Source organism: Podarcis muralis, chromosome 8 (genome assembly GCF_964188315.1).
Source record: "Podarcis muralis chromosome 8, rPodMur119.hap1.1, whole genome shotgun sequence".
NCBI classification, from domain to species: domain Eukaryota; kingdom Metazoa; phylum Chordata; class Lepidosauria; order Squamata; family Lacertidae; genus Podarcis; species Podarcis muralis.
In genome coordinates, this window is record NC_135662.1 from 16,028,434 (window position 1) to 16,047,229 (window position 18,796).

An 18,796-nucleotide genomic window follows, 5' to 3' on the forward strand; every position below is an offset into this window, starting at 1 on the left:
TATGTATGATGTTTTGCGGGGTGGTCTTGGGCTACAGGGTGGACAATTTCAAAAGTTGTTCAGGGTTCTCCTCCCTCCTGCGTGTGGTGAGTGGGGACACTGTTGCAACAGTTCCTTGAAGAAAGATCAGGCTTACTAGCCACTTTACTTCTCAATATACTCTGGTTGGCCTCTGTTATTTTCTCCTACCTATAGGGAACCCACTTAAGGACTCTATAGGGGGTCTGGAATATCCCATAAGGGAAAGGGGGCAGAACACATGGAAAATGACAAAGTTCAGAAAACAGCAGGAGAATATTTCCCTCTCTCAGGACATGCCCCTGGTGGCTCTAAAGTTCCCGCTCTCCAAGAGAAGAACTTCAGAGGAATACTTCAGCTTGAGTGTGCTGAATGGGCATTGTTAGCTAGTTTGATTCTATTAATTTAGGATTCAACCAATACCAAGAGTTTCTCTCTGACCACAGATATTAAATTAGCACACTGAAGCTAGCAAATTGGGTCCTCCCTTAAAGAGGGCATGTATTGCAGTGAGACCTGGACAACCGACACCCTGTGTCGGGTGGGTACAATTGGTTAGCCACAACACCTGATTGGTGGGTACAATCTGGCCAATGGGACGCAGTCTAAACGGTTCGAGGGACCTATTTATGCCCATGCACGTGACCCAGAGCTTCCTCTTTCGACGCATGCATTCAGAACACCTGCCCACCTCTCCCTACTTTTAGGGCTATGCACTTGACCTTGCTATGCCGTTGTGTGTCATCTGTCGTTGGGACAGGGGCACAGCAGGAATTTTCCCCACTTGGCTGATTGGCTGTTGCCATTTGGGTTTTGCCTGCTGCGTAGCAAATCGTCACAAAGGTTGCAGATAGGCTCTGGTTCAGGTGATAGGGATGGGAGAACGCTCTCGCCATCCGTATGTGAAGGGTATTCTGTTAAAGGAATTCAGGGACTCGATAGTTTGGTCAACCCCTGTGAGGGGGTTGTGCCCGTGCCTGAGTCCAGGGGACATTTGGGTGGCAGAGTTATTCTGTGCCCGGCTTTCTGCTTATCCTGCTGTTCACCCTTGGCTGACCTATGCTGGTGCCCTGGGTCAGCGCTACCTGCATGGCAGGGAGTTAGTCGAACCAGAGCCTATGCAACCAGTCACTTTCTCTAATCAATAAAGTTGTGGCCTAAATTCTGCCAAAAACCAAACCAAAATTTTGAGTCAAGTGTGAATTTATTTAGGGGGGAGGTTTCTGGGTCTGAACACGCAAAGGGTGTGTTATTGTCAATCACTGGTGTCATGAATGGTCACTGTGTGCTTGACCATTGCATAGAAATTCCAAAGAAATGAATAAATCATATCAGATGTATTTTCGAAAACTTTTAGGCAACCCTGGTAAATCTCAGGTCTTCTACTCTGCCAGTCATGGGTTGAAGGCATAAGACCTAATGTAATTCACGACTTTCTTTTTTTCTTTGGCAATAAAAGCCATCTGTTTAATTTGGGAAGCGTAAATAGCAGATGTTCCACATTTTGCTCTGTGCCATCACAACACATTCCAAAAGTATGAAAGGCAAACCTACCCTTTCTGCCAATCGGTCCAATTTTACCCATGATCCCTTGGTCTCCGATATCGCCAACCGCTCCTTTGTCTCCTGCGAAGGAAATAAAGCGACAAGTTCCCGTTTTATTCATTCTCAAGCCATTTTCATATGACCTTATGTAACTAGATGACCCTACCCCCTTCTTCCGAGAGGACTGCTGTTCTTGTTAATAGCCGTGTGACAGGCAGAAATTCCACAGGGCAAATCTTTCCCCAGTGCAGTGATGGGAAAGATTTCCCTTGTTACATTTCTGATTGTCGCTCAGAGACCCTTTAAGGAGTGGTGGTGGCAACAACAACAACAACAACAACACTGTTGTTCTTGTTTTAAGAAGTGGGGACATTTAGTTTCCTCCAGCAAGCCAAGGCTTCAGCCATGACGCTGTAGCCATCTGTAGAGCTGAAGCTGTGAACATTCATGCTTTCCCTTGTTTCCCAGCCAAACAGTAGGTTTCCCATATGCTCTGAGAGCCCAATCCAACAGAGGGACTGTCTTTGATTCACCGGCACTGGAGGTTCTGAGCCGACTGGCAGCAGATGGCTCTGCGCACCCGCCGCTGGCACTCTTGCAGAAGAAACAGTATGAAATTTCAAAGCTTATTTGCCAAACTAAAAGTTCCCAGTTGAGGAGCCTGGAGGCATCTTTTTTTTGGTTTTGTTATGTTTTTGTTTCATAAAGCTTTTTTTTTTTTTTTTTTTAAGGACGATGCTGAAACCAGAATGTGACAGTCTTAATCCACAAGCCCCTTTAGGAATGTAATTCTCGGCGCTTACTGATTACCAGCAATGTGCTTGCCATAATGATGATGCTCAGGTTGTGTGTGTGTGTGTAAAAAGGTAAAGGTACCCCTGCCCGTACGGGCCAGTCTTGCCAGACTCTAGGGTTGTGCGCCCATCTCACTCAAGAGGCCGGGGGCCAGCGCTGTCCGGAGACACTTCCGGGTCACGTGGCCAGCGTGACATCGCTGCTCTGGCGAGCCAGAGCCGCACACGGAAACGCCGTTTACCTTCCCGCTAGTAAGCGGTCCCTATTTATCTACTTGCACCCGGGGGTGCTTTCGAACTGCTAGGTTGGCAGGCGCTGGGACCGAACAACGGGAGCGCACCCCGCCGTGGGGATTCGAACCGCCGACGTTTCGATCGGCAAGCCCTAGGCGCTGAGGCTTTTACCCACAGCGCCACCTGCGTCCCTCGTGTGTGTGTGTATGTGTGTTTAAAAGGAGCATTGCCAATGGCCAAGGTTGATGGATGGCATTGTTAGTCTAAAAAGCATCTTGGTGACACCAAGTTGGGAAGACTGTTATTCATGTCTCCTCGGAAGCAAGCCCCACTGAAATTAAGAGAGTCTTGTGCCACCCTTTGCAAAAACTGGATAAGTGTGAATTTCAAAGGATGGCTGTGTTTCTGTTCATGTATGGAGGGGGAAAGGGACACCTTAATGCAGGGATGGTTGCCCCCCTCCATGGCAGCTCTATGTCTTTTTAAAATATACCATATTTTTTGCTCTATAAGACTTTTTCCCTCCTAATAATAATAATAATAATAATAAATTTTATTTATATCCCGCCCTCCCCAGCCGAAGCCGGGCTCAGGGCGGCTAACAACAATAAAACAGTACAAAAGTACAGCATAAACAACACTCTAAAATCATTCATTATAAAATTAATTAAAAAGTAATGGGGAAATGTGTGTGCGTCTTATGGAGTGAATGCAGGCTGCGCAGCTATCACAGAAGCCAGAACAACAAGAGGGATCGCTGCTTTCGCTGAGCAGCGATCCCTCTTGTTGTTCTGGCTTCTGAGATTCAGAATATTTTTTTTCTTGTTTTCCTCCTCCAAAAACTATGGTCTGGTGCGTCTTATAGAGTGAAGGATACAGTACTTTAGACCCCATGTGCACCGTACAGTGGTACCTCAGGTTACAGGCGCTTCAGGTTACAGACGCTTCAGGTTACAGACTCCGCTAACCCATAAATATTACCTTGCATTAAGAACTTTGCTTCAGGATGAGAACAGAAATCGTGCGGCGGCAGCAGGAGGCCCCATTAGCTAAAGTGGTACCTCAGGTTAAGAACAGTTTCAGGTAAAGAACGGACCTAAGGAACGAATTAAGTTCTTAACCCGAGGGACCACTGTACTTTAAAGCAGTATCATGCCACTTTAAACAGGCATGGCTCCACCCCTGCAAGAATCCTGGGAACTGAAGTGCTGGAGAAATGGCAGATGAAGTTGATGGACTATATGGAATTGGCGGAAAGGACTGGCAAGATCCGAGACCAGGGAGAAGAGTCAGGGGAAGAAGACTGGAAAAAGTTTAAAGACTATTTATAGAAATATGGTAAAATTAATGAATGTTAGAAGAATGTTGGAATGAAGTTATATGGCTTTAGTAGAAATGTTATAAGGATTTAAGTATAAATAGATTAATAGAAAATTAAAGGAAAAAATAAGGTAAGAATGTGTTAAGATAATTATAGGATAGAAAACAGAGGAAGATGGAAAGGAATTGCTGAAATAATAAATAGAAGTGGAATACAAAAAGGGAGGTGCGAGGAGGTCAATGGAAATAAGCGAATGAAAGATAGGATATTGAAAATGTTTGAGGTGATTTTAAATTGTTTTTGTTTGTTTTGTTTTGTTTTGTTTTGTATGTAGTGTTTTGTATTGTACTTGCGTTGTTCTTTTTTCTTTTTTCTCTTTTTGTGTAATGTTGTGTTGAAATTGTTTGAAAAGTAATAAATATCATTTAAAAAAAAAGAATCCTGGGAACTGTAGTTTGTTCAGGGTGCTGGGAGCTGTTAGATCTCTACCCCCCCCCCTTCAAAATTCCCAGTGTTTCCTGAGAGGAGGGATTGATTGCTAAATCACTCTGGGAACTATTGCTCTGTGGGGCGGGGGGAAGGGGGGAGATAGGGGTCTCCCCACAACTCTCAGCCCCTTTAACAAACTACAGTTCCCAGAATTCTTTGGGGGAAGACAAGACTGTTTAAGAGCAGTATGATACTGCTTTAAACATATAGTGCAGATGGGGCCTTAGTTTGGCTCCAAACAATTTCACAACACATGAGAGGAATGTCCCAGCGTCTTCCTTCAGCATCTCCTAAAGCTTCAAACCACGTGAATAAATGGAGCAGCCCTGTTTTTGTAGAGGCGGCAATTTAGGTTCTTTTAAGAGCCAATAAATGTGTATGGGAGGCAGCCTATCTCCCCCCCACCCCCACGTCAAATCCCATTTTTGCAATATGAAGCAGCGTCGCACCAGAGAGTGTTTTATTATAGGTGCGTATTGAACGTATTTCGGTCATAAAATCTTATTGATCAAAAACCTGAAGCGTTTAGGCCATTATAAATGTGTGGACAGAATTTATACGGCCATTATTTGCGCCCAACTAGCTGTCTGAAGTATGAAGCAATTTTGCTGCGAAATTTTACGCTGAAGTCCACAGCCAGTCTACAGAGCTGGCATGGGGGCCATTGGTACAATAAATGGCTTGTTTAGCACCTTAAGTTCTTTGATCACCCTTTGCCCTATTTTATCCAACTTCCTTATAGCTCAAACTGTGGCACCTCCTCCCCACACCATGATACGTAATGTATTTGATGGGTGCTCCCTTTCTGTATCCCCCGTGGGGCATCCCAACATGTGGCCAGCTGCTTCCTCTAAACAAGCTGCTTCCTCATCCTGGTGTCCTTCAGATGTTGTTGGCCCAGTGGTGTAGCATGGATTGCCAGAGTCCAGGGCAAGACGAGTATTGCTCCCCCAGAGATCAACTGCTTCCTCTACAGAGCCAGAATCAGCTTCCCTTTGCAGATATTCTGGTGTGGCAGGGACGCTCATTCTCCCTTGGCACAAACTTCTCCTCCTATTCCATGTTGTCGCTGGCACTGCCAGCAGCACCAGCTGGCAAGGGGGTGACAGAGCAGGGCGGGGCTCTTCGGTGCTGCCTGCTGATAGGCTGGAAGGAAGTGTCAATAGCTTGGCAACCTACCCGAGTGGCAGTCGCGGTGACCCATGAATGTCAAGCACACCAGAGAGATGGAGGGGGGGAGGTTGGTCAGGAGTGGGTATCTTTCTAAAGACCTGCAGAGGGCGTCCTAGCAACTGGCTGTCACCCAAATCCATTCCTCAGTCCACCCACACAAATATTGGGAGGTTTACTGTGTGAGGCGGAGGGTGCGCTATTTTTTTAAATACTATTTTCCCTCTTCTTTTTTCCTTTTGAAATTTTGCACCCCTAAGAATTTTGCACCCCTGTGGCCCTGCCCACACGATGCCAATGGAAGGCACCAGGACGGTGAAGGCTGCTCTCAAGTCTCAGTGGGCCCATTCAGTTTGGCCCATGAGGCTGTTCTCCACAAACCCAGCCCACCTGCCCCACACCAAACTGACATCAGATGTGGGGCAGTCATGGCTGCAGGTGAAACATCTGGGAGGCTTAAAGTGTGCTTGATTGTTCCTCTACAAATCAGGGCTTGCTTTTGGTGCTGAATTTGAGCATCTCACCCACTGAAGGAGGCCACAGAGAATTAAAAGCCAAATGGCTGGTGTAAAAGAAATGTTTTTGATGGTGCATAACAACAGCAACGATGGCGCCAGGTTTGGGGAGAGCATTCCACAAGCAGGGAGCCACCGCTGAAAAGTCCTGTTCTGAAGTTGCATCCTAATGCACACAGAAAAGGGCCTCAGATGATGATTGCAGGGTCAGAGCTTATTCTTTTTCCCATTAATCCAGAGGCATTACTGAGCACTTGCGAGAGCATTCCAAAGACGGGATGAATATGGGAAGGTGGAGGGGGCCCAAGACATTTCCAGGGCACAGCAAATAACCACGTACACCTTTACCTTTGGATCCTGTGGGGCCGAGTTTCCCATGCTTGCCCATTTCTCCTTGGTCTCCCTTTTTGCCTTCATCTCCTTCAAAAACAAACACACAGGGTGAGTGGGCAGAGAGGGAGAAAACAGACACTCTGATACAAGTCACAATGTAGGTTAGGAAAGAGTATCCTGGCCTCATTTTGAAAGGAGAAACTGCAGAGAACCACTGGCCTGCTCACCTGCCCCTCACCTGATGTCAGGTGTGATACAGGTAAAGGCATAGCTGCAAAGGAAACAATCAGACGCCTTAGAGTGCTGTCTTAATTCTTGCACGCCAGCATACTGTTTAAGGCATAGCTGCCAACTTTTCCCTTTTCTTGCGAGGAATCCTATTCGGAATAAGGGAATTTCCCTTAAAAAGTGGGGAAAGTTGACAGCTATGGTTTAAGGTAGAGGATCAGGGCAAACAGAGGAGGTGGCAACCCTGCTGGCAGTGTGTTAGCCAAGTTGTTATTGTCAGCAAAAGAAAAAAGACTAAACTATGACCACCTTGAATTGATTTTTTTTGTCCGTGGAAAACTATCCTCTCCAAAGAACATTCTCTCAACACAGAGTTTGAAGGTGTACCAAGAGTTGACTCTTGCTGCCCTCTCGTGGTGTCTTTTGTTGGTCCAGAACTCACCCATTTCCTTTTTCTAGAGCTGTGTAAAATTATTCCTTGAAATCCTCCACCCAGGGGTAGATCTGTTATGAGCCTAACAAAGTTTAAGCTTTAGGGCCTCTGATCTCAGAGGGGGCCCATAAGTGACTTTAGTCTGCCTATAGCTTGACCTCACCCTCAAAGGCACAGTCCTCCGTTGTCTCCCGAGACCGACAGATGCCAACAACAACACTAGACCCAGTTTGAGTCACATTGAATTGAGAGATTAATTTTTGTCTTTTTCTATATTTCAAGAAAGGGATGCGGGCGGCACTGTGGGTTAAATCACAGAGCCTAGGACTTGCCGATCAGAAGGTCGGCGGTTCAAATCCCCGCCATGAGGTGAGCTCCCATTGCTCGGTCCCAGCTCCTGTCAACCTAGCAGTTCAAAAGCACATCAAAGTGCAAGTAGATAAATAGGTACCACTCCAGCGTGAAGGTAAACAGCATTTCCGTGCGCTGCTCTGGTTCACCAGAAGCGGCTTAGTCATGCTGGCCACATGACCCGGAAGCTGCACGCCAGCTCCCTCAGCCAGTAAAGAGAGATGAGCGCCGCAACCCCAGAGTTGGCCACGACTGGACCTAATGGTCAGGGCTCCCTTTACCTTTACCTTCATATTTCAACATTCCCAAAGCTTGAGAGTCAGTAGCACAGATGTTGTAAAGGTGTGGCGATCTGTCGTGGAACAACCCCATTGAAGAAGATAACAGTGGTTACCCAGAACTCGTTGCTGGCTGTGAAGGGGTCCTCATAGAATTGTGGAGTTGGAAGGGACCACGAGGGTCATCTAGTCAACATGACAGTTCAAGCTTCAGGGCCCCCCAAATGTAGGTCTGCTACTGTCTGCACCCACTTTGCTGGCAGAAAAGTAGGAGCAGGAAAGTAGTAGAACTCCATTTCTCCAGGTGCATAATAAATTATCCAAATGGTGATCCTTATATCTGGTGGGGATGTGATAAAAATATACATGAGGAACTGAAAAAATGTTCCAAACAACAATTGGTAAGAAGCTAGAAACATTCCTTTTAGGAATTATAACAAATGACATCCCCAAAGACATGAAGAGAATTTTTTTATATGCAACAGCCACCGCAAGGTTATTGATTACAAAAAAATTGGAAATCAGAAGAAGTAACAACATTGAATTTATTGATATGCATAGACTGATTTCACAAAGTTAAGTTTTAAGTTAAGCTAAGCAGATATGCTAGGCCTGCCAACCTAGCAGTTCGAAAGCACCCCCGGGTGCAAGTAGATAAATAGGGACCGCTTACTGGCGGGAAGGCAAACGGCATTTCCGTGTGTTGCGCTGGCTCGCCAGATGCAGCTTTGTCACGCTGGCCACGTGACCCGGAAGTGTCTCCGGACAGCGCTGGCCCCCGGCCTCTTAAGTGAGATGGGCGCACAACCCTAGAGTCTGTCAAGACTGGCCCGTACGGGCAGGGGTACCTTTACCTTTACCTTTTTAAGCAGATATGTACAATTGAACGTTTAATTATTAAGATACAAAATTACAATCTCATTAATAAAGTTACAAAATAATAACAAGGAAGTCACACACGGGTGGAAGGAAGACACAGGGCAAGAAATAAGAAATGGATAAAATGTTGGTACATAATGAAATGTGAAAATGTGAATTTACGGATATAATGTATATGTATCACTATGTAAAGATCTCATATATGTATTGCAACATTAATAATAAATAAATAGACTAAATAAATTATCCCAATGGTTTCTGAGGGCAACTGCACTGCCAAGAGGCACACACACACACATACCCCGCTCATCTCAACACTAGTATGCTACTGAATACCATTTCCTGGGGCAGGAGGGACAGCGACATTGAGGGAGTACTGTTGCCTTTATGCCTTTGGCCAACCCAAGGCACAGAGGCTGCACAGATCAGCTGTGGAGAGAGGCCACATTCTTGTACTTGCATGTGTGCTTCAGCCAAAATAAAGCTTAGCCTTCATTACTCTTGCGGCTTCTGTAGTTGGAGGGAGACCCAGGCCGAAGCCACAAAGATCACCAGCGTGACTTTGGGCCTGCACTCTTTCTCCCTCAGCCTAACCTACCAACCTCAGAGGATTGTTGTGAAGATAAAGTGCAGGGAGGGTGGGACTTCTGCGCCTTGCACCTGCACCAGAGGGTCTCAAGCTATCATCTGTAGAACATAGGTGGCCTGGAAGTCCCATTCTGGTGGCACATGGAAGGGTAGTCAAAGAGTTGAGAATAACCTGTACTTGGCTCTGAAGCTGATTTTGTTTTTTCTTGATTCAGAAAGTTGATTTCACAGGCATCCTTGTTACAAGACAACTGTTATTAAAATATGACTAAGAAGCTGTCTTATCAGAGCGTTGGTTGATCTGGCCTGGTGTTGGCTACACTGCCTGGCAGAGACTCTCCAGGGTTTCAGACTGAGGAATATTCCCCGCTCTAGGTGCTGGTTTTGATCTTTAAAGCCCTTTGTGGCTTAGGGCCCTTGTATTTACGGGACCGCCTCTCCTGGTATGCACCACAGAGGACCTTAAGGTCCATGAATAATCATAGTTTAGAGGTCCCAGGCCCTAAGGAAGTCAGATTATCCTCCACCAGGGCCAGGGCCTTTGCAGTGATGGCTCCGACCTGGTGGAATGCTCTGTCCCATGAGACCAGGGTCCTGCAGGATTTAACTTCCTTCCACAGGGCCTGTAAGACAGAGCTATTCCGCCTGGCTTTCAAATTGAAACTAGCCTGATCTTTTATTCCCCTTCCTTTCCTCCCCCTCCCCTTTTTATGAAGATTAGCCGCTCTGGGATCCCACAGCTAATTCTCCCCTGGTGAATTCTACACTGGCCCAAATAGGACTAATTTAGCCAGCTAGCCCTGGTGATCATCTAATGTTTACTGGATGGATTTCCCCCCTAAAGTGATTTTTGAATTCTGAATTTATTGTTATTCACATTTTATGCTGTATTTTACGCTGTTTTTTGTTGCATCAATTGTTTTGAATTTGTTGTTAGCCGCCCTGAGCCCAGGTTTTTGAACCGGGAAGGGCGGGGTACAAATATTTTTTAAAAATAATTTATTATTATTATTACATAGCAATACCAGAGATTGAACCCGGGCCCTTGTGTGTGCAAGCCAGATGCTCTTCCACTGCAGGTTGCAGAACATGGATTTTCTCGTTGCAGAATTTGGCACAGAATTCAGATTTTTAATTAAATATTATTTAATCGTTATTTTTAGCACGGAGAACACATAGGTCAGAAGAGAAGGGAGTAATGACAGAGACCACAGGAACAAGAGTCCGGCCAGCCTCGAGGATGTGGGGTGAGGTCCTTCTGCACTTCCAACCGGGAGCTCAGAACGTGGCAAACTCCGCTTCAGACTGAGCTCGCCCTTTTCCAGAAGCAGAGCTGTGCAAGTGCCACTATCAGGTCTGGACGATGGTCAGCAGCAGCAGCAGTGGTGACCACAAGAAGCAGGGCTTGGAGGCACTGACTGATGTCAAGGAGTTTATAATTGACATTTGTCAAAATAATGAAAGGGGAGCGTTCCAAAACACACCACATAGCTGCAGGGTGAACTCCCATTATTCCCCTTCAAATTGCCTTCCATTCCAGTTACTGAACACATAGGACCCAATTCAGATTCCTTTGAAGTTCTGAGCAACAAGCCCGCCAACCTTGGCTGAGGTCACCCATTCTTTTCTTTTCGATGCGGTGAACCCATCGTGCAATTACTTCAATATGTTTCCGGAGTCGCACCTCTCCTACATCCTCAGGAGAGTTCGACGAGGACGCAGCATGTTGAAGTTTGGATAGTGCTTGAAACAACAACACGACTCCTTCAACACAGTCTAGGCGTGTTGCTGTGCTGGTTCGTTACAGACAACGCTGCGATGAGTCGTGAGGCACCATTAAAAATGGAGGAAGAGATTGTGCTTTGGGTGATGCCATGCATTTGTCAAAAGGGGGCTCTGGCTTGTGAAATAAATTGATTATAGTCTTTTGAGGATGCCGTATGAATGTAAGAAAAGCCTTTCCGGGTGAGACCAAAAGCCCATCTTCTCCAGCACCCTGTTTCACACAATGGGCAATTGTTTATTCCATTAGATGATGATGATGATTTTATTTTACTTGTACTTCGCTCATCTGACTGGGTTGCCCCAGCCACTCTGGGTGGCTTTCAACTTATATAACAGCAGAATAAAACAACAAACATTAAAAACTTCCCTATACAGGGTTGCCTTCAGGTGTCTTCTAAAAACAACTGATGAACCCCTTTTAAAGGTAAAGGGACCCCTGACCATTAGGTCCAGTCGTGGCGGACCCTGGGGTTGTGGCACTCATCTGCTTTATTGCCGAGGGAGCTGGCGTACAGCTTCCGGGTCATGTGGCCAGCATGAATAACCCGCTTCTGGCAAACCAGAGCAGTGCATGGAATCGCTGTTTACCTTCCCGCCAGAGTGGTACCTATTTATCTACTTGCACTTTGACGTGCTTTCAAACTGCTAGGTTGGCAGGAGCTGGGACCGAGCAATGGGAGCTCATCCCGTCACGGGGATTCGAACCACCGACCTTATGATTGGCAAGTCCTAGGCTCTGTGGTTTAACTCACAGTGCCACCCGCGTCCCCTCCTTTTACCCCGGTCCACAATAGACCCTGGAGAAAAGGGTGGGGTATAAGTGCAATAAATAATAAGAAACAAGAGACAAGCAAGGCTGTTTACCTGTGGCCTTGGGGAACAGCTAGCTTGCAGAGCAGAGAGCACACTGAACTAGCTGTATCAAAAGTTTGACTCCATGCAAGGCAGCTTGGTGTGTTCATATGAAGGAATCTTGTATGTGAGGCTAACCACAGTTTGGAGTTGAGGGTGAGTGAGATCAGGGAAGCAAGATGGGATGAAAGAGCTAACCGACCCTCCTGCAGCTGCTTTTAGGTGAAAACAAGACATGGATCTTTTCTGGCTTGATCCTCAACGTGTTAATAATCTCCCAAGTACTTCTCAGTGGATGAAGTACAACTCTTCACTCATTTCTCCGTGCTCATAGCATTCCTGAGAACTAGGCCAAGACAATGGAGGTCACCAGACCACCAGTGGCCTGCAAACTTTATTCAGGTGCTCTGCAGCACAAAGGTAAAGGTAAAGGGACCCCTGACCATTAGGTCCAGTCTTGGCTGACTCTGGGGTTGCTGATCTCTTCTCGCTTTATTGGCCGAGGGAGCCGGTGTACAGCTTCCGGGTCATGTGGCCAGCATGACTAAGCTGCTTCTGGCGAACCAGAGCAGCGCACGGAAACACCGTTTACCTTCCCGCCGGAGCGGTACCTATTTATCTACTTGCACTTTGACGTGCTTTCGAACTGCTAGGTTGGCAGGAGCAGGAACTGAGCAACGGGAGCTCACCCCATTGCGGGGATTCGAACCGCCAACCTTCTGATCGGCAAGTCCTAGGCTCTGTGGTTTAACCCACAGCGCCACCCGTGTCCTCTGCAGCATACCTGCATTAAATACCCGAGCTTCCTTTATGGCTAATGTACAAAAGACACATCAAACCAGGGGAACCCACCTTATTAGAGTCTCGGTCATTTTATTTCTTTGATAAAGAATTTAATCGTTTCACAATTATTGTATGAGCCTGGGAAAAAGCTGCAGAGGCCAAGGTTGTTCTTGCCTGCAGGAAGTGAGAGTAGCACATTTAATATTGAAACAGGGCTGTTGATATGAAGGTCTGCAGTACAGGCATCTCTCATGGCCACCTGGGGGCAGCCTTGAATATCTATTAAGCAAGGGGTTTCATCAGTCCTTTTTATTAGGCACTTTTTAATTCCAACCATATCTTCTCAGAAGCAAGTCCTATTTGATTCAGTGCTGCTGACTCCCAGGTTAGTGTGCTTAGGACAGCAGCCTGAGCCATTTGCTCTTATCAAGGACTGACTTTTAAAGCCAGCGTGGGCCACTGAGATTATCAGGCCTGCCCTGAGTAATCCTTGCAGTGTATTTTTAGCCCACGACTTTTATCACAACCGTAACTTCTGGGTGAACACACAGAACTGAGGAGGAAGTGCACCTTGTTTAGCAGCTTGCATGGTGCTTTGCAGAATAAAAACGTAAGCAAAGGCCCTAGGAGCTTACAATCAGAAACTTGCGGGGAAGATGCTGTTCAGCGTCTGAGGTCTTGCGCTCCTCTTGGGGCAGTGTGGAACCTGGAGCACTTACAGGAAATGGGAAGGAAATTCTAGTTTTGGTATTGTTTACAAGACTGTTTGGTTGCATTTATGTTGTATTTATGTATACACTTAGGTAAAGGGTAAAGGGACCCCTGACCATTAGGTCCAGTCATGACCGACTCTGGGGTTGCGGTGCTCATCTCGCTTTATTGGCCGGGGGAGCTGGCGTACAGCTTCCGGGTCATGTGGCCAGCATGACTAAGCCGCTTTTGGCTGACCAGAGCAGCACACAGAAACGCCGTTTACCTTCCAGCCAGAGCGGTACCTATTTATCTACTTGCACTTTGACATGCTTTCGAACTGCTAGGTTGGCAGGAGCAGGGACCGAGCAACGGGAGCTCACCCCGTCATGGGGATTCGAACCGCCGACCTTCTGATTGGCAAGTCCTAGGCTCTGTGGTTTAACCCACAGCGCCACCCGTGTCCCTTATGTATACACTTACTGGGTTTTAAAATGCGAAGCAGTTTAAAAATGCGTTTCAATAAGCAAAAAAATAAACAAAAGTATGAGGGTTCCATGTGTATCACAGTGAGACAGACTAAGGGAGCGCTCCTACTCACGAGGAGTTGGCGTTAAGCAAGTTGTGCCAGATCCAAACCCCATTCAGGAGCAAGACTGCTGCTGGCTATGCAGTTCCAAGCCTCTCAGAGCAAAAACAAGTCTTTAAAATAGAGTTTGGCTGTAAAAACACCCTATTTGCCAGGTCATGTGACTGAGCTGAACAGAATTAGGATCTTGCATAAACCCCACTACTTGGTTTTGATACTGACATATTCCCAGAATGGTCCTTTCTTTGCCAAGACGACAAAGCTGTGCTGGTGTATCTCTGGGACTGCTCTTCCTATTCAGAAATTTCTCTTCTTGTTGTTCAACTGAAAACTACCCCAGATCTAACCCTGCCCTGTGGGGAAACAGTGAGCCCCACAGTCTTTGCCCTCTTATTTTTTTATCCGCACGACAGCCTTGTGAGGTAGTCCAAGCTGAGGCAGACTGATTCATGGGGTTCCCCAACAAGCGGCGTAACTGGGCAGGGATTTCCAACCTCAATGTTTCATATGCTAACCAAACAGCCACTGCCACCACTGTGCTGCGCTAGCTTTTTTTAGACGGTGGAAATGAAATCATAATCATAGAACACTGCTGGGAACTGAGGCAATGTGGGAAAGAGAATAGTTGACTCTCTCCTCCAATTGGGTTGTCAGGATAATTAAATACGGACCCCAGAATTTCGGGTCCCCTATAAACCTGTGCCCAAGTTTTGCAGTTGTTTTGCAGAGGAAAAAACCCATGTTTTGCAGCACCCCACAAACTGGGTACAGTGGTACCTCGGGTTACATACGCTTCAGGTTACATACGCTTCAGGTTACAGACTCCGCTAACCCAGAAATAGTGCTTCAGGTTAAGAACTTTGCTTCAGGATGAGAACAGAAATCGTGCTCCAGTGGCGCGGCGGCAGCGGGAGGCCCCATTAGCTAAAGTGGTGCTTCAGGTTAAGAACAGTTTCAGGTTAAGTACAGACCTCCGGAACGAATTAAGTACTTAATCCGAGGTACCACTGTAATTGATACATCAAACACAGGGTTTGTAGTTAACACCATCAGTGTCCAAATCACTCCAAACCAGTGCCAACAGTTTTGCAGCAAAAATCCCATGTTTTGCAGCACACCACAAACTGAGTAACTGCTCCTCAAACCAGGGGCATAGCCCTGGCGTTAATTCAAGTTAAAATATTTCCAACTACAGGGGGCGGGGAGGTGCTTAACCCTTTATAACCCAAACAAACACTACATATTTCTTCTGCTCCATTATAATTTACAGTACTTTACTTTTCCCCAACCAGATGCTTAGATCAGGGATGGGGAACTGTTGTCCCTCCAGATATTGCTGGACTCCAACTCCCATCAGCCCCAGCTAGCAGGACCAGTAATCTGAGATGATGGGAGTTGTAGTCGAGCGAGAAAACAGAACAAGACTGGAGGGCCACCTGCTTCCCACCCCTGGTTTACATAATGAAACACTGATTAAGCATTGTACAACTGACATTTGAATTATTCTTCCACAACAGGCATTGTCTATCAGATTAAAATGCAATTAAGTTTCCCGCCTGCTCTGTGAAGGATTGCCAACTGACTAGCAAAATGCCTGAGCTTGGACCTTCAGCGGCACCAAATCTGATGCAGCAAAAAAAATATAAGCTCTCACCATGATTAGCTGCAGAAGCCTGCAAGGTCTTCTGCTCTTAAAGGCACAGTTGCAGAAGCAGCCAAAAAGTTGGCAACCTTCCTTCCCCAATCCTATGTGACACAAGAGCTGGGGGGAGAATCATAAGCAGTGTGTTGGTTTCCCCTGAAGCACACACTACTGTGTCTCTTCAGCAACAGCAAAGATGTTTAGCACACAGAAGGCTCACCTTTCGGACCTGGTAGAATGGTATGAGTGGAACAGATCTCCGTCGCTGACCGGTTGTCGTCATCCAAACCAAAAATCTGCGCTAGGAGGACAAGAAAAAGCAACAGGGAGGTTTCGTGTTTCCAAAGTTGGTTCTTCATGCTGCTTGCGCCGTTCAGCTCCACAGGAAATGCCCTTCCTCGTTCCAGCCTTAATAATTGCTAAAATAAGATTTCCCATATAACTCTGGAAAGCAAGCTCAATTGAAGATCCCGCTTGATTAGAGCTAAATAGAGAAAGACCATCAAGAGGCCCTGTGTGTGGGGTGTGTGTGTGTCTGTCTGTGTGTGTGTGTTAGCATACACTGTGCAATATATTTATGCAGCAGTGACAGTTGTTTATTAAAGTTTATCTCTTGGCTGTGAAATAATTAAGTGCACTGGCCGGAGGAGATGTCTTGAATGCACAAGCCGGCCTCTGTATTTGCCTGCTGGAATCTGAGAGCTGATTTCTTATGTTCCTCAGAGAAATATAATAGAAAAGGCATTAAGGCAGCCATTCTAAAGACACTGCCTGGAGAGTAATCCCTGTTGGAGATAATGGGACTCCAGGATGTGTAAACACACCTTGCACTCTAAGGCTGACACGGCCGTCTCTACCATTGGACGGAGAGAGACAAGGGCACTTCAGAAAAAAGGATGCTGGGGAGTCAGGGAGCAGAATGAGGTGTTGAAGGACAGAGCTGCCTATGCCATTGCCTGCTAAGGTGACCTGTGCCTCTCAAGTGCAGTGGAAGTCCCATTGCCATTCTGCCACATCTGTGCATAGAATGTGAGAAAGGGAGTGCCATCTTGCTCTCTGCCCCGGGCTGCAAAATGGCTTGGACTGGTTCTCAGGGGACTCAGCTACATTAGTTAAAAAACGACGTTTTGAATTCGTTATAAACATGCAACACCAGATGGCGCCAGAGAGCAAAAAAATTCTACGCGATATTTTCATAGTGTTTTCTGTCCCTTTGTTATAATGATTTGATTTCTGACTTATTTATAGCATTCCCCCCCCCCCCCGTGTGTAGATCCACCCAGGAAGCCCTGCTGAACTCAGACCACATCTGCACGATACGTTTTAAGCAATATTTTGGGGGGTCTTGTCATCTGGGCAGCTCAGGACCTCCATACACACTGCCCAGGCTTGCGCCCCAGGGAGGTGCTGGTAACACAGCAGTTTGCCTTCACCCCCAGAAGCACATTCCATTGCCTCTTGAGACAGATGGATGCCGACAACAACACTTTAATAGTCATGGCTTCCACTGAAGAATCCTGGGAGTTGTAGATTGCTAAGCATGCTGGGAGTTGTTAGGAGACCCCTGTTCCCCTCACAGAGTTGCATTTCACAAGCCCTCTAGCCAGGAGATTCTGGGAAGTGTAGCTCTGTGAGGGCAATGGGGAGGGTCTCTTAACAGCTCTCAACACCATTAACAAACTGCTGTTCCCAGGGTGCCTTGGGGGAAGCCATGACTGTTCAAAGTGGTATTATAAATAGTGTTGCTAGGGTCTCAATAATATAATTAGTTCCTTGTTCACAGGACCAGCATACAAATAAGCAGAGTGTGGCGGCTGCTTCAGGCAGCAGATATTGGTGGTCATGACAGGGTATCAAACTGTTGGTCATTTAATTCATGGATATATAATTTATATTGCCTGAGAAGTGAGGGGAGGCTCTTCTGTGATTTTGTGCCTCAGCTGCCAAAATAACTTGACCAGCCTTGGGTGTGATGCCCCCTTAATGGATGTTTCCATTTGCTGCTGTTCCTCAGACAGCAAAATGTCTTGAGCCTGTTCACATTTCCTCCGTAATTCTGCTTGTGGGCTATTTTCTCCTTTAGAAGCATAAAATGGAGACTCCATAGGCACACAGTCCAACCAAATAAGGGCCAATGGAGATGTGATGTTGTTTCTTTTTTTTTTTAATTTCTTTTTATTAGGTTTCATTATTCATACACCAACAATAATAAACAAGGATTAAAAAAAAGAAAAAAGGAAAAACCCGACAAGTAAATACACAAAAAGTAGTAAAGAATAAAGAAAAGTAAAAAAAAAAAAGCACAAAAATGTGAAAGAAAAAGAAAAGACAAGAACATAAAGCTGAATTACTAAATAAAATCGACCTCCTTCCTCACTGGTTTCGAGTTGTATTTTTCACATTACGTGTCATTGCTGGTGTTAATTTTTAGTTTCGTTTGTATGTCGGAAGTTTTATATTGCGCCTACTATAGTTGTTACGTTTTTAAAATTGCTTTCCATATAAACCGAAAATTTTTTCCATTCCTCATTTAACTTTGCACTTTTTTGATTTCTGATTCTTTGTGTCATCTTTGCCAATTCTAAGAAGCCATGTAATTTTAGTTGCCAATCTTTTACTGTTGGTAAATTTGCATTTTTCCAATTTTGGGCGATTAACATTCTTGCCGCTGCTGTTGAGTATTGAAATAGGGTTTTATCTGTTTCTCGAATTTCTTTTCCTACCATTCCTAGCAAGAAGGCCTCTGGCTTTTTGGGGAATGTGTATTTGAACATTTTTTTTTGTTCGTCATATATCTGATTCCAAAATTTTTTCGTTTCATCACATGTCCACCACATATGTATAAAATTTCCTTCTTTTGTTTTGCATCTCCAGCATGCCTTATTGCCAGTCTTATACATTCTATTTAATTTTTCTGGTGTTAGGTACCACCTATATACCATTTTTTCTAGGTTTTCTCTGATAGCGGCACTTGCCGTAAATTTCATTCCCTCGCCCCACAATTTTAGCCATTTATCGAATTCAATGTTATACCCCAAATCTTTTGCCCATTTAACCATTACATCTTTGACTTCTTCGTCTTTTGTGTCCCATTCCAATAAAATATTATACATTTTTGATAATAACTTAGATTTGGATTCAATTATTTCGGTCTGGAATTTGGATTTTTTTTCGTTCATTCCTAATTTTTTATCTTCTGTCCATAATGCGTTAATCTGATGGTATTGTAGCCAGTCCTTCAACTTCTCCTTCAGTTCTTCATATGGTCTTAATTTCCAG

General features: G+C 45.6%; 1 protein-coding gene across 1 annotated transcript in view; it reads right to left on the reverse strand.

The window, feature by feature from the left end:
- The window catches only part of COLEC10 (collectin subfamily member 10), a 28,681-nt gene extending 12,620 nt beyond the window's left edge, over nucleotides 1-16,061 (reverse strand). The window contains exons 1-3 of the mRNA XM_028736241.2: nucleotides 15,738-16,061; nucleotides 6,435-6,506; nucleotides 1,573-1,644 (exon numbers count right to left, since the gene is read on the reverse strand). Of these exons, the coding sequence (XP_028592074.1) occupies nucleotides 1,573-1,644; nucleotides 6,435-6,506; nucleotides 15,738-15,876 (283 nt within the window). The 5' untranslated portion in view covers nucleotides 15,877-16,061. The remainder of the gene's footprint in view (nucleotides 1-1,572; nucleotides 1,645-6,434; nucleotides 6,507-15,737) is intronic.
- Nucleotides 16,062-18,796: the final 2,735 nt, after the last annotated feature.